General features: G+C 43.3%; 1 protein-coding gene across 8 annotated transcripts in view; it reads right to left on the bottom strand.

The window, feature by feature from the left end:
* The window catches only part of Strip2 (striatin interacting protein 2), a 42706-nt gene that overhangs the window by 14244 nt on the left and 13070 nt on the right, over positions 1–15392 (bottom strand). For 7 of the 8 annotated variants that reach the window (XM_006505118.4, XM_011241067.2, XM_011241068.2 and 4 more), the window contains 9 exons: positions 14083–14318; positions 13609–13674; positions 13172–13235; positions 12377–12448; positions 7783–7857; positions 6879–6976; positions 6275–6401; positions 3499–3599; positions 946–1012 (listed from right to left, as the gene is read on the bottom strand). In XM_006505118.4, the coding sequence (XP_006505181.1) occupies positions 946–1012; positions 3499–3599; positions 6275–6401; positions 6879–6976; positions 7783–7857; positions 12377–12448; positions 13172–13235; positions 13609–13674; positions 14083–14318 (906 nt within the window). The remainder of the gene's footprint in view (positions 1–945; positions 1013–3498; positions 3600–6274; positions 6402–6878; positions 6977–7782; positions 7858–12376; positions 12449–13171; positions 13236–13608; positions 13675–14082; positions 14319–15392) is intronic. The other variant, NR_104576.1, reaches the window with a different exon arrangement.

The following is a 15392-nucleotide window of genomic DNA, read 5'->3' as shown; positions in this document are numbered from 1 at the left end:
TAGCAAAGCATGAGCTAGCCACGACTTTTCAGGGCATGGATCTTAGACTCATGTCTAGTTTAGGGTCTGTGACAAGTCAGTCCATCCACTGAGCACTTGCTTCTCATCTTTGACATAGAAAGAAGTGAGTCAAACGGTTGACGTGTCCCCTGCTTCAAATCAGCTTCTGCGGGCTTATAAAACCTGCACTACAAGAGGAATTTTTCTCTTTTTCCATAATATACTTTCCTGACCCAGCATTTTGTAAGTATTAAAGTTGGGGGACAAAGGGCTGTAGCACCCATGGGTGAATAACATCATTAGTATTATTGAGGTCTTCAAAGTACTAGACATAGTGTTAGTGTCTGAAAAGCTGTGGTAATATAGCTTAAAGTAGATAGATGCCTTATCTTAAACACGATTTGGCCAGGCAGTTTCAGAAAATTCAGAATATTTCAGAGGAACTTTTCTGATTTGCCTAGGCCTGCTTCAGGATGAAGATCTTCCTGGGCAAGGAATTTTCCAAGATGCATACTGCTGGGCTTGATAACTAACATAAAAATGAGAAGCAAATTGCCTACAGCGCAACTTAATACAAAGAAGATGGAGTGTGTGTGTGTGTGTGTGTGTGTGTGTGTGTGTGTGTGACACACATCAGAACATCAGAAGAGATTCTCTGGCTAATTAGCATAGATATTGTGTTCCAGTCTCATTATCTTTCTAAATTCCCTCTCCTCCTCAGTGTTTTCCACTGACTCTCCTCTCCTCTGTAAGATGCTAGGCTCAGCTTTTCCAAACCCTTCAGCAGCTTTAAACCCTTGCCAACCTCTGTGCTCTTGCCAATATGCCTTCATTGATCTCAGACTTCCAAACCATGGCATCATGGGGCCAGAGAAGACATGAAAAAGCAAATGCCAGCCTCTGCCATCAGCCAATTTCAAAGGCCACAAATCCTCATCTGCTTACCAGACTCTCGGTAGTAAGCTCTGGCAAATCCTGGATGGTGCAGCACGGGTAATCCAGCACTGAAATGCTGCAAGATGCAGAGATAAGGACAAGCTTTAGGTAAACAGCAACAGCTGGAAGTGCCTACCTCTGAAAAGGGCAGGAGTTATTCCTCCCCTGCAGACTTATATGTTTCTCAGATTGCTTCATGCCCTTCGCTGAAATTGAGGGCACTCGTGCTGGGCAACTCTACCCTCATCTCCTCAGCCACAGAGGAACCATGGAGTTCGTTTAGGTTGGTCCTATCTGATACATGCAAAAAAAGTTAAAGCAGAAAGACAGACCCATTCCTTCTTAGCTCTCTTGGGTTCTTTAGGGAATATGTAAACTTAGGTTCATTTGCCTCTGTGTTTAAGTGTGTATGTGAATATAAAAGTATTCCCAGAGATGCTGCCCAAACACACTCCATTAAATAATCTGTGGTTATGAAGATGAAAAGAAGATCTCTTGGCTTTTTTCCTGATCCTTCTGAAAGCCAGGAACTCCGGGGGTAACTTCCAATGCCACCCTCAAGGAAGCTCGAAGCACAGGGCTGCTGCTTATTGCATTGCTGATCAAACAGTAGCTCAAGACTGATATGTAATAATGTTTGTCACCAAACAGTGGGAATTGCAAGAAAGCTACAAGCTCCTCAGTGAGCCAAGGGAATCAGGCTTGGGTCAGGAAAGGAAATAAGGCACACACAGCAATAGGAACACAGTCACTCAATAAGGGCTGGTTTTGTTTCCTTTCCCCTTTACGAGTACAATGCAGAATTTGGGCTAGTTAATGTCTAATGTTCCTTCTATTTCCAGTGCTCAATGAAATTTCAACCCTGTGGTGGTTTGAATAGGTCTGTCTGTCTGTAGGTCGGCATGCTGCCCACCATGATAATGAACTAAACCTCTGAAACTGGAGGCCAGCTCCAACCAAATGCTTTTCTTTAGAAGAGTTTCCTTGGTCATGGTGTCTCTTCACAGCAATGAAAGCCTACTTTTCTGATACAGGGACTCTCACTAAACATGGAGCCCAATAATTTGGCTATGCTAGATGGCCAGTGAGCGCCAAGATTCTGTCTGTCTCCACCTCCCTAGCGCTGGGATCATAGATGTATACTGCCACACCCAACTTTTTTTTATGAGTTCTAGGGCTCAGAACTTACGTCTTCATGTTTATGTGGCCCTTTATTGGTGAATCCATCTTTGTTCATAATCTTGAGCAAACCAATTCACTTTTCTGTGAATTTATCTGACTTTATCTCCTAACTGGCAAGATGAGAACAAAACTGGTACTATTTCTTAGCACTGCCAATGTTAAGTGAAATTATTGATGTAAAAATATCATATTTTGAGTGCCTGAAAAATACAGAAGTGGATGCTGACAGCCATCCATTGGCCTGAGCATAGGGTCCTGAATAAAGGAGCTAGAGAAAGGACCCAAGGAGCTGAAGGGGTTTGCAGCCCCATAGGAGGAACAACAATATGAACTAACCAGTTCCTCCAGAGCTCCCAGGGACCACCAGTCAAAGGAAACACATGGTGGGACTCATGGCTCTAGCTGCATACATAGCAGAGGATGGCCTAGTCGATCATCAATGGGAGGAGAGGCCCTTGGTCCTGTGAATGTTCTATGCCCCAGGGAAGGGGACTGCCTGGCCCAGGAAGCAGGAGTGGGGTGGGTTGGGGAGTAGGGGGTGGGGGGAAGGGGGTAGGGGATTTTCGGAGGGGAAACTAGGAAAGGGGATAACATTTAAAATGTAAATAAAGAAAATAACTAATAAAAAATAAAAAAAATAAGCTTGCTTCTGAGTGAAGTCTGCTCCCGGCAAAGCTTCTCATATTTAAAAATACTAGCAAAAGCATGTCTTTGTCCCTAAAATGATAATAGAAACATCAACTAATCTATAAAATTATAGAAGCTGCATTTACATGCAGCCACAGTCTGCAAAATTTTAATTTTGCTGCATTCAATTGCAACTTTTTCACTTACCTGACTGCCCCCAATAAAAAAAGAACATCTAGCCTTCAAAAAAAAATCATATTTTGGGCCAGCAAGATAGCTCAGCTCCTAATGCTAATACAGACAGCCAGAGTTTCATCCCCAGGACACATTTGGTGAAGAAGAGAACCTATTTCTGCAAGTTGTCTTCTGACCTCCACACCCATGCTTTGACATGTGTGTACCAATGAAAATAAAAATTAAAAAAGGAACAAATTTAAAAGCTCTAAGAAAGGAGGGACTAGGGCTGGAGAGATGGCTCAATGGTTAAGGGCACTGACTGCTCTCCCAGAGGTCCTGAGTTCAATTCCCAGCAACCACATGGTGGCTCACAACCATCTGTAATGGGATCCAATGACCTCTTCTGGTATGTCTGAAGACAGCTACACTGTACTCATGTAAACAAACAAACAAACAAATCTTTAAAAGAAAAAGAAAGGAGGGACTAATGATATAAGAAGAAATTAAAGGTGCAGAGATGAAGGAATTTTCTCAGTTATCCAAAGTACTCCCTTGAAATCCGTCCAGAGCCCATACCTGTTTTTGGCAGTGATATAGGACAGGATGTTTTGATTGAAGAACTTCAGGATCAAGGGGATGCAGTTGGCAAACACTAAATGTTGTGATACATATTCAAACTGAATTAAAAGATCAAAGCAGAAAAGTTTGCTTATTTGGGGGAAGATATGAAGCATGTATTTGAAAAAAAAAAAGACAGGAAAGTACAAATATAAATCCACTCATAAGAATATCTACTGTCGCCGGACGTGGTGGCGCAGGTCTTTAATCCCAGCACTCGGGAGGCAGAGGCAGGCAGATTTCTGAGTTCGAGGCCAGCCTGGTCTACAAAGTGAGTTCCAGGACAGCCAGGGCTACACAGAGAAACATTGTCTCGAAAAACCAAAAAAAAAAAAAAAAAAAAGAATATCTACTGTCTATTGTTTTATCAGTCTGTCAGTCTCTGAAATGGGGATACTCACATTCAGCCAGCCTATCTTACTTACAGACTATCTTATAATCTGCAGTGGATGCTACTAGCTTTTGATCAAAAACACAGTAAACATACAAGAAAGAAAGAAAAAACAACAAGCATACTCTACAAAAAAAAAAGCAAGAATTGCTGTGACTTTTTTTCCTAAGCCCAGTGGGAAAGAAAGCCTCCCTGAGGGAGCTGGTTTCCATACTCAAGGTCTGGGTTGTAATGCTTCAGCTGTGACTGATATACAGGGACAGGTGCCGCTACCTCTTGGCAACTGCTGGCATCAGTCAAGCTGGAGACAGCACATAGTAACCACTGGAATGTGGTTTCAGTACTCTGTCCAGTACGGGGCCTTATTTCTAATACTTAGACTATCAATGTGTCAGTGAATGAATGAACAAGAGCCTCTTCAGCCAGTCCAGGATGCCTTTGATGAGATAAATACCAGTACTAGGGCTTCTATTTGGCTCTCTTAAATCCATATGGGGTCCATGTCCAGGGAGACCTACTGGGGTAAGTGGCAATAAGAACAAAGGTATAGAGTTAGTCACCCTGGATTTTGTTTATGATGTACGGAGGAACACCAGAAACAAAGGATGCCTCCAAATCTGAGCCTAAGCATGCTGGGACAGTACAGAAACAAGGTAGAAAAGGCAGAGAACTATGGTGTTTTAAAACTGTATCTCTGTGTCATCTGCAAGAAGTAGCCATGGCAGAAGGGTAAGCTGCTTTCTGTTCCCGAGTATGTGGTTAGAGGTGGGAGTCAGCTTATGTCATAACTGCTTCTCTCTCCTAATTGGCATTTCCTCCCTGGAAGCCACCCAAAAGTATTTTCCAAGTTCTAGATAAAGGAGCTAGTACATACGTACTACTGAAAGTGGGAAGTTTTAAAACTCTGAGCTCTGTTCAGGCTTTGTCTGGACTTCCCCACGCTGACACACACTGTGGCCCGGCCATTCAGGACATCTCTCAGTCTGGCTATAGATCTATCTACTGCCCTTCAAGAGAAACACTGGGAAACACATCCTAGTGGATGCTGCTCAGCAAACACAGGATAAAGCCACAGTCTCAGCCCGTGCCGGCCTTCCCTGAACACGACTCTTTCTTTTATCAGGCTTTATTTTGAGTGCTTAGTTGGAAAATGGTGTAAGGCCTCAGGGCAGAAATGAGAAGGGTTCCATATTCCCAGGCTCTCTAAAGGAGAAGCTTCCATTCACTTGTCTGCATCTTGTCCTTGTACCTTGGTAATGCCTACAGCCCAAGGCAAACAATGCCTTTGTGGGAAAGCAAAGCAAAGTCTTGACTTTAACCCTAATCTCCCCACTTGAGATAAACCAGAGTGCAGTCTCAGAAGGCAGAGGTAGGAGGATCTCTGTGACTTTGAGGCCATCCTAGTCTACATAATGAGTTCCAGGACAGCTACACAGTGAGACTCTGTCTCAAAACCAAACCAAACCAGCAATAACAACTAAAGAAAAAAATTACCCAAAAATGCCACCAGTCCCCACCCCCCCCCCAAAAAAAACCAGGGATAAAATAAGGATTCCTAGAGGTGAGAAGCTCACAAAAGCTCTGTTGGATGTCAAGCACAATATAGGTATTTCATAATCATGTGTTATCAGATATACGATCCCTGATGATCCCTGTGGCTTCACATATCAGCCGATCATCTCTATCACCCCACTCAGAGGCAGAACTCCAGCAACATTTAATTAGTTTCCAAAAGCTCTCTGCTGTTTCACCTCTGAGCTTTCACATATTGGACTTTCTGCTTGAGCTGGGTTTTCTCTTTCCTGATAAGTCTCATTTCCTGGCTAACATCTGTTTCTCTGAGACTTAGGTTAAAAGTCAACTCTTCTCTACCTCAGGTTGGATTAGGTATTTCAACAGTGCCTATCTGTATCACACCACTCTACAAGTGGGCGTTTATGGATCTGTTACAAGACTGTGTGGCTTGTAAGAGTCTGATCTGTGTCTCATTTAGAATTAGATCTGATTCAGAATAGTGCTTCACTTACAGACAAGTATGGCCAATGTGCCCAGGGACCTTTCTTGAATGGCTGAACTGATTCTAACTAGCTAGGAGTATTCTTAAGAATCCCTAGCCAGACCTGGAGCTAACTTACAAAGAATATAGACTTTTGTATCTTTCTAGGATGGCTCCCCACATCCCACTCCATATCCCACCATACACTCATGCCACAAGTAGCTGGACTCTCTCATTCAGGACAAACAAAGGCCAAGTAAAATACACAGCAGTACAAGACTTCCTGTGTGGCCCCTATGGCATGAGGAATACTTGGAGCTTGAAATGTAGCGTCCCTAACTGCTCACCTGGTAGATATGGTTGAGTTTGAAGTGTTTGAGAAGTAGAAGGAGCAGGGCAGAGATACTCTTTACAATGATTTCCTTGTGTCTGTTCACGTCAATGCCTAGCTTCATGCTCTGGAGAACAGTTACACTACAAGGGGAAGATGAAGCATTAGTACAAAGGTAGGGATGGATGGAGGCCTAGGGATGAAAGACCCAAGTAGTTGGGCTACACACACACACACACACACACACACACACACACACACACACACACACACACGTCTATATCTATAGTCAGAATATATATATAGTCAGAATTTAGGAAACCTGAACTTCTCTGCTAGGGAAATCTCTGAAGTTCCCATTTAGGAATCTATCCAGGAGAAAGCTTTCATGATCTTTTTGTTCATGTGTCCAGTCTCTGGCAAACTTATCCACTGGTGCTGTCTACTCATGTATCTGGCGGCTACTCATATATCAGCACTGAGGTTTTCTGTTGGACCCTAGTTCTGAGTTCCATAGAGCTCAGTAGGTAGAAGGCCATGCAGAAAAGGAAAGACTTCTCTTCAGACAACTCCTGTTACCACAGTGCGGAGGGACAGAGGCCTGAAGACGAGACACTCACGGCATCTCTTCAGGCAGGACATCTGCCAGGATATTGATAGAGTCTGTCTTAGCCTTGGAGGTGGGAGCTGCAGCCAGCAGAATCTTAAGCAGTGCAATCTAGGAGAGAGAAAAAGAGGAAAGCCATCCTTGTCTATCCCACTTTGCGAAATAGTGGTTCTTCCAAACTTCTCTAGCCCGAATGAAAAGTATTTCTTTATATTTTAATTTTTATTTTTTTATGTTTATTTTTGTATGTATATGAGTACATTGTAGCTGTCTTCAGACACACCAGAAGAGGGCATCTGATCACTTTACAGATGGTTGTGAGCCACCATGTGGTTGCTGGCAACTGAACTCAGGACCTCTGGAAGAACAATCTGTTCCTCATTGCTGAGCCATCTCTCCAGCCCATGAAAAGTATTTCAAAGCCTTTATCTAAGATCTTCCTTTAGTGACTAAGCTTTGCCAGAATATAGTAATGCAAACAGGTATTTATCTTGAGGCCTGTCTGTGAGGCCAAGGGAGAAGGCCAAAGCAAACTTCTAAGCTGTTTTGTTCAGGGTTGCTCCCAAAGTGAACACAGAAAGAACAAACTGGGAGAGGCAAAGCAAGAACTACGTGGGAGATATAAGCCCAACATTCCCCCTTCTTGTTCTTCCTCTGACCCCATCAACATCTTCACCATTCCTATCCAGAGGCTACCAAAGACACGGCAGACAATGGCAGAACTCATGATAGTGGCAATTAGCTAGTAGAAATGGCTCTGACACATCATCTATAGGTAGATCTTACTTTATTATGCACCCCAGGCTCCAGGAGAAAGGCTAGGGAGAATGGCACCTGCAGAGCAGCCACAAGGAAAGTTCAGAATTCCAAGTTCCTCTTGGTAGGAAAGGGTAGCTCTGGACTAGCCAGCTCCTTACCATGTACTGGGGGAGGCTGTACAGCATGCCCTGGTAGAGGATTTCACTCGGTGTTTCTGGTACCACCTCTTCTCCCTAGGGAAGAAAACACAGTTGACCAGGCTACTGTTCAGGTTACTAAAGGTGACATCTTGGTTGCTGAGGAGTGGCATGAACTGAGAGGTCTGCTCTGGGAGTCAGCCCTGGTGTGCTAGCTTAAGTGTGATAATGATTCACTATATGGTTTTAGATGAGTGACCATCCTCTTTAGGCTTTAGTTTTTTCTTTGAGCTGGTTTAGCTGATCGCTGCTGTCTTTTTCCAGTCTCAATAATTGATGAGACTGGTTTTCCCAGTATCTGAAATTAATCACTTTTTCCAGGTCACATGCTCAATTAGGAGTCAGAACTCCAATCCAGGAAATGGCTTAGACCGCTGCTTTGGTGTACACACACACACACACACACACACACACACACACACACAAGATATACATGGGTTTAAGTTATAAATACACCCAGCGTATTGAGATATGCTACACAGAGGTACTTCCCATGGTGTTAATCAGAGATCAACCAAGAAAAAGGTAGGTGGTTCAGTAGGGAGGGTTACTGATGGAGCTAAGTAACTCATTATCAGAGAGAAAAAAGATGAGTACTAGCAAGGAAGGCTTTAAAAGGTTGGAAACTAATCTTCACCCTCTCTCCAGTGTCCTTGTCATCATCACTTCCTGCTTCTTAAGTGCTCCATCTATATCTCTGTCTTCTTCATGACCCTAATGAATCCGTTTATCAGAATGGAAGATGTAGGGTCTTGGATGCTCAAAAGGCAGCCCAGGCCTCACTGCAATCTTTGGCCAGTGCAGTCTTTTTTTCCCTCAGGGTGAGAGTCACGAGGAGGAATAACCTGGCCAATGGATACAAGCCTGACCAGGCATTCAAAGAACCTGGTGATCTTATCACGTGTGCCTTTCTACTCCCCCAAAGCCTTACTACTTTCTCATCAACCAATCTCCTCACCCCAGAGCCCTTCAGGTTGCTGACTCTGCCCCACACAAAGACAGAGTAATCAGAATACCAGGTCTGCCAGTTTTTGCTTGCCCTTTGACATACAAGATAACTTCTTGTGCTTAGGAGATAAATCAAGTCTCTACTTGGTCTTGGGTTTTACGATCTTTCTTTTTAAGATGTATTTTTATTATTTTAATTATGCACAGGTATGTGCATATGGGTATATAAATATGAGTGCAGGGCTGGCGAGATGGCTTAGCAGTTAAGAGCACTGACTGCTTTTCCGAAGGTCCTGAGTTCAAATCCCAGCAACCACATGGTGGCTCACAACAACCTGTAATGAGATCTGAGATCCTCTTCTGGTGCATCTGAAGTAAGCTACAGTGTACTTATGTATAATAATAAATAAATCTTTAGGCCAGAGCAAGCAGGGACTGGGGGGGGGGGGCGTAAGGAGCAGAGGTCCTAAATTCAATTCCCAACAACCACATGAAGGCTCACAACCTATAGCTACAGTGTACTCATATACATAAAACAAATAAATAAATCTTAAAAAAAAATACAAGTGTAGGTGCCTGTGGAAGGCAGAGGTATTGGGACCTCTAGAGTTACACTGTAAGCTGGCATGTGTGAAGACTCTGGCCAGCTTGAGTGTGGCAAGCATAGCTCTGGCAGGCTGTGCCCTTCTCCCTGATTCCTTCTGCCTTGCTAAAAACCATTAGATTGCATTCCCAAAGGTAGCTGCCAAGGTCTATTCTTGTATTTGTCCAATTCCTCCCCCCCGGGGCTGACTACCAAGGTTCAGTTATCACAGTATTGAAGTCCAGCAATCAAAAGTCTCCTTTAGCTCACATAATTAACAAGCCCAATTAAAATTAAACACCTCATCCAAACACACACACCTTTATAAACTGCATTTGCCTATGGGCTACATCTGTTTCCTTTCTATCCAGAGGCAGTCCTCTGTCCCACTCCCGGACAAATATCCCTACCCCTTCTTCCTTGTTCCCTTTCCCTTCTACCCCGTTCTCTATTTTCTGTCTTTGTCTCTTGTTCTCTGCCCTTTGTTCCTCTGGGGCAAATGCATTTTCTTTGTGCTGAGAACTTGGTCTTGGGGATCCTGAGCTAACTTTAGAGGTTTCCTACAGTGTGGGTGCTAGAAATTGTTCCCAGGAACACTGGAATAACAGGAAGTACCTTCATCACTGAGCCATCCCTCCAGCCTACAGATTATTTCCTCTTTCTCTTGATAAAGTTTATCAGGCCTTTAGTTGTTCAGCTGAACCATTTAATTTAGTCTGTCTGTCTTTACTCCTTCCTTCCTTCCTTCCGTCCTTCCTTCCGTCCTTCCTTCCTTCCTTTCTCTCTTCCTCTTCCTCTTCCTCTTCCTCTCTCTCTCTCTCTCTCTCTCTCTCTCTCTCTCTCTCTCTCTCTCTCTCCTCCCTCCCTCCTTCCCTCCCTCCCTTTCTTTTCCAAAAGGGTCTCATATGGCCCAGGCTGTCCTCAACTAGATAAGTAGCTGAGGATGACCTTAAACTCTGAACCCCTCTGCTTAAGCCTCTCAAGTACTGGGATTAAACAAACACCACAATTGTTATGTTTTAGCATAATACTTTCCCTTATCCCACACCCTCCCGTAGCTACCATCTCCCTTCCCACCCCCCCCCTTTTTCTAGATTTATTTATTTATTATATGTAAGTACACTGTAGCTGTCCTCAGATACTCCAGAAGAGGGCATAAGAGCCTATTAGAGATGGTTGTGAGCCACCATGTGGTTGCTGGGAATTGAACTCTGGACCTCTGGAAGTGCAGTTAGTGCTCTTAACCACTGAGCCATCTCTCCAGTCCCCTCTCCCTTTCTTTATAATATTTATTGGCTGTCTACTTTTTTGCTTTGCATTTCTTTTCAATGTATTTGCAACAGGCTTTTTTAGCCATTTCACTGTGATCATCCTTAACAAAGTCACCGATTATCTTAATGCTGCCTAATGCAATGGGCACTTCTGTTGTCATGTGCCATCTATCAGCAGCTGGCACAGCCATCACTCCCTTCCTTAAATACCTTGTTTTTATGGTATCAGACTTCTAGATTCCCTTCTACTTCATTAAGTGGTTTTCTCACTATTTGTGGTTTCTTTCCTGACTCATCCCATCTTCAATATATTGGTGTGGCCCAGGGACTTTCCTGGGTTCCAACCTCTTTTGTCTCTGTCTACTTCCTTGGATTCCCTTAGCCATGTCTATAGTTTTAACATTGTAACAAATCAACGACTCTCAAATTTCCTGAAGCCAGTCCTCTCCTTGGAACTCTAGACGTCGGTACATACCTAAGTGCCCAGTAGTTCTGCTTGAGTATTTAATGGACATCTAAACCTTAGAATGACCCTACATGATTTTGGGCACTCCTCCTATTTTCCAGATGACACTTATTCTTGAGTCTTCTCTTTGCCTTTTGATATACATCTAGCTATATACTTTCAAAATATACCTCACATTCATCTACTTTACAACACTATTCTAGGTCACTACCAACTTTCACTTTAACTGTTTTGAGATGGGTCAATGCCTCCCCTCTTTGTTTGGCCCAAACTATCTTTGCATAGTAGATAAGAGTTTTTTTTTTTTTTTTTAACCAAAGATTAATGTTTCCCCTCTATTTAAAATCTCCAAAGGTTTTCCTTTGTGCTGTGAATCAACTTTCAGCTGTCTGCCTCTGCTAACAGGTCCTATGTAAAGTGTCCCAGGCCACTTGCCCAGCATCATCATCTCCATAAGCCCACGTTACTGTGGGCTGCTATGACAGCCTTCTTTTGCTGCCTCTCGCACTCTGTGCCTTGCTACCCTGACTCTCCTTGGAATGTTCTCGCCTTTGACGTTCCTTCCTATGGCTGGCTCCTCTCTGTACTTCCGATCTTGGTAAATGTCACCTTCTGATACATCTCATCTATCCCAACCGTCTAGCCAAAAATAATCTACAGATGGGTAGATTATTATCTGTCATGTCTCCCTATTTAGGTTATCTTCATGGGACCTACCAGTCTATGATGGTCTTGCCTTTTTTTTTTTTCCCCCTTTTGCTCTGGCTCTGCTTGATCTGACCAGAAGATATTTTTTTTTTCCTGTTTTTTTCTGGTATATAAGACAGGGTTTCTCTGTGTAGCCCTGGCTGTCCTGGAACTCACTCTGTAGACCAGGCTGGCCTCAAACTCAGAAATCCACCTGCCTCTGCCTCCCAAGTGCTGGGATTACCACTGCCCAGCTCAGAAAATGTATTTATTTATTTATTTATTATATGTCAGTATACTGTAGCTGTCTTCAGACACACCAGAAGAGGGCGTCTGATCTTATTATGGATGGCTGGGAGCCACCATGTGGTTGCTGGGAATTGAATCCAGAGGGAAGAGTAGTCAGTGCTCTTAACTGCTGAGCCACCTCTCCAGCCCAACGGTCTTGTTTAGTTATTTAATTGCTGTCCCCTATTTTCATACAGCACAGGTCCTTTGTCTTTAACAAGCTGAATCAGTGCATGCACAATGTATGCCCTGCAACAGAACTGCAAACAGTTCTTTTTGCCCACCTTCTGTGTGCCAGAGCCCTTGACTCACCAAAGACAAGGGACATTTCTCCAGCTCCTCTTCATTCTTTATCTGTATATCTGCAATGGAGATATACTTGTGCTGGCAGAAATAAGAAAACATCAACAAGGGTTGAGAACCAAATTCTCATGAGTCTCCTCCTCCCCCAGGCTCCTCCTTAACTTTCCTTGTTCAGAGAAAATGAGTTTATCATCCAAAAAAACTATAAAACCTTGCTTTGGAAGCAAGAATCTAACTCACTTATGAATTATTAGCTCTGAGCAGTACTTCATGAACAATATTTCTATGTATTATATTTCTATATTTGTTGAATACTAGCAGATACCTTGTCATTTACCTTCAAAGTGCAAGGGGAAGCCGAGAATAGACCTTTGCCCTTGGAATACTGCTCATACATGTTTGATGTACATGCATGTGTGTATGGAGTTATGTATGACTCCACATTCTTTGTGTGTATACATATACTGATATAACGAAGATTGCTACCTAACATGTGGCCTTCAGAAGCTAGTGGACCTATGGGGATAGAGAAGAGAGAAATACAAGGAAGCAACAAATGGGAAGAGAAAGAGAGTGATAGAGGGAAAAGAAACAAGAGAAAGTAATTTCATTTTCATCTATCTGAATGCAGGAAACTGGGTAAGTAGAGAGCCCTGCCTTCTCCTATTTGGCCAAAAGGCCTGCAGGGGAGATGCAGAAGGTCCTGAATATTCTGAAAGAACTACTCTAAGTACCCAAGGCAGTGGTAATCTGACTTGGTTTGATGGCTCCTTACCCCCGAAGAATGAAAGCCCACCCTGTCACCTGCTTTAGAGTCTTCACACTCTCATGGATGGGTCGAGGTAATCCAACCAAGGTATCTGTGTCCCTGTAAAAGGTACAAAACACCAAACCATAATAAGCTCAAAGAGAAAACGACCCAAATACTCTGGAATCACATACTTCAGCATCTATTCCTGCTCTCCTATATCTTCTTATATAAGGTTCAAGGTCCATCAGCTTGCTTAAGGTCACAAAAATAATCACATGCAGAAGCATTTCTGAAAATCAGGAGACTTCTATCATATGGCCTCTTAGCTAGTCACTTGATCTGCAGGTGACAGATTCACACTTATGGACTATGTAGCCTAGTGACACCCTTGACAGTGAAAGCCTTTTTAGCTTTACAAATCCTAGTGAGGAAGATTCATGGCTTTCTCTAACATACTTTATATCCATTTTAAAAATAGCTAGTCACTTACTGCCCCAGAGTGAATCCAATGAACTTGTTTCTGCTCATCTCCAAGAAGTGTTCAATATCCTTCTGTCTGAGATGACAGTGAAGAGACCAGTATCAGAGAGAAGAAGAAAACAAAACAAAACAAACCTTAAGAAAGAGAACTTTTGCCAGGCGGTGGTGGCGCACGCCTTTAATCCCAGCACTTGGGAGGCAGAGGCAGGCAGATTTCTGAGTTCGAGGCCAGCCTGGTCTACAGAGTGAGTTCCAGGACAGCAAGGACTACACAGAGAAACCCTGTCTTGGGGGAAAAAAAAAAAAGGAACTTTTCAGATCTCCTTTCATTCATTTGGAAGAAGACAGAGTGGGACAGAAGGAACTTTAGGCCAGGGGTTGATTACCACACCAGGTTAATGAACACTGAGTGTGTGTGCTTCCACCCTGGCTCTTCAGTGATTGAAATCTCAAAGTTCAGGATTAGTGGTACCATTAAACCTACCTAACCTTCGGGGCCCAGGGCAGGCCCTTGGGAAAGGCTACCCGGTCAGTAGAGAGAGGTGTCTGTGAGGGTGGAGGTGGCACCAGAGGATCCTGTTCTAGCAGGTCTAACTCTCCATCCAAGGTTCGTTCTCCATCAGCCGCAGATTCTTCTTCCTCCTCTGTGGCTGGTTCCTCAGTCTTGAAGAGATCCCTTTCATTGTAGATGTCCAGGCTGTCTTGCTTGGTGAGGAGTTGCTGGGGGATGGAGGGAAATACAGAGCATATGGTGACCTTGTCTGAACTCTCTCTAGACTTCAGGAAACATGAGGTCGAAAGCTATCTACTGTGAGAACATTGCATTCCCCATCTCCTTCTTATCACTCACTGGACTCAATCGTAGGAGTAGCTCCTGGGAAAGATGATCAAGGCCAAGAAACGGAGCATAGACAGTACCTGTGTGATACCCAGCTAGCTTTCAAACGCACTGATGCTAACCGCGCCCCACCCCCTGCACTTTCCTTCCTAATTATGCTCTGCTTAGGTGAACATTCAGTGAATGTGCTTTCTGTCAGCATACACCAGCTGGCTGACTGGGGAAGAAGATGACAGAAGCTTGCTGCCAGGCAGAAGACAGTAAGCTTAGAATGCTAAATCTTATTGCATAAAGAAAAAAAGGCTGGACAGAAATAGGCCAAAAAGTTAACAGTCACTGCCTCTGGTTGTTAAGCTTGTGGGTGAGTTTTCTCTCTTTATCACATTTTTATATTTGTTCCAAATTTTCTACAATGAGTAAGCATTACTTTATGAAACAAAAAAGAAAGGTTTCTAAAAAAAAAAAAAAAAAAAAAGTCATACTGCCTACAATTTAGACTGGATTGAACCCTGTCATCTTTAATTGGCAAACTCTGGTAACTTAGCCAGGTGAGTTCATGAAAATGTGGCCATGGCTCAGGGTAACTTATTTAGAACTTCTCAAGATTACACATTGCCTAGAACCCTAACCAGCCATCTCTCAAATGTAAGCTTGTGGTCCAAGGCCAGACAGAGGATGGTGGCTCAAAATAAAACTTCTTTCTGCCAAGAAAATGGTGATTCATGATAGACATGTAGATTTGCTAGATGCTCTTTTCAGGGTCCCTACTCTCAGAATTCTAAACTAACTCATATTTAAGATGCTAAGCAACTCTGCTCACTGAGGTCTAGACCAATAACACATGCATGGCCAGAGGAGAGGCCAAGGTATAGACACTAAGGATTCATGTTGGTTACAGGGCCAATCTGGGATGGCCATCTACTGCCTTTTCCTACCATATCCATAATACCTTAGGA

Source organism: Mus musculus, chromosome 6 (assembly GCF_000001635.26).
Source record: "Mus musculus strain C57BL/6J chromosome 6, GRCm38.p6 C57BL/6J".
Taxonomy (NCBI): Eukaryota; Metazoa; Chordata; class Mammalia; order Rodentia; family Muridae; genus Mus; species Mus musculus.
Note: the sequence above shows the minus strand (reverse complement) of the source record. Positions and strands in the feature narration are given on the sequence as shown.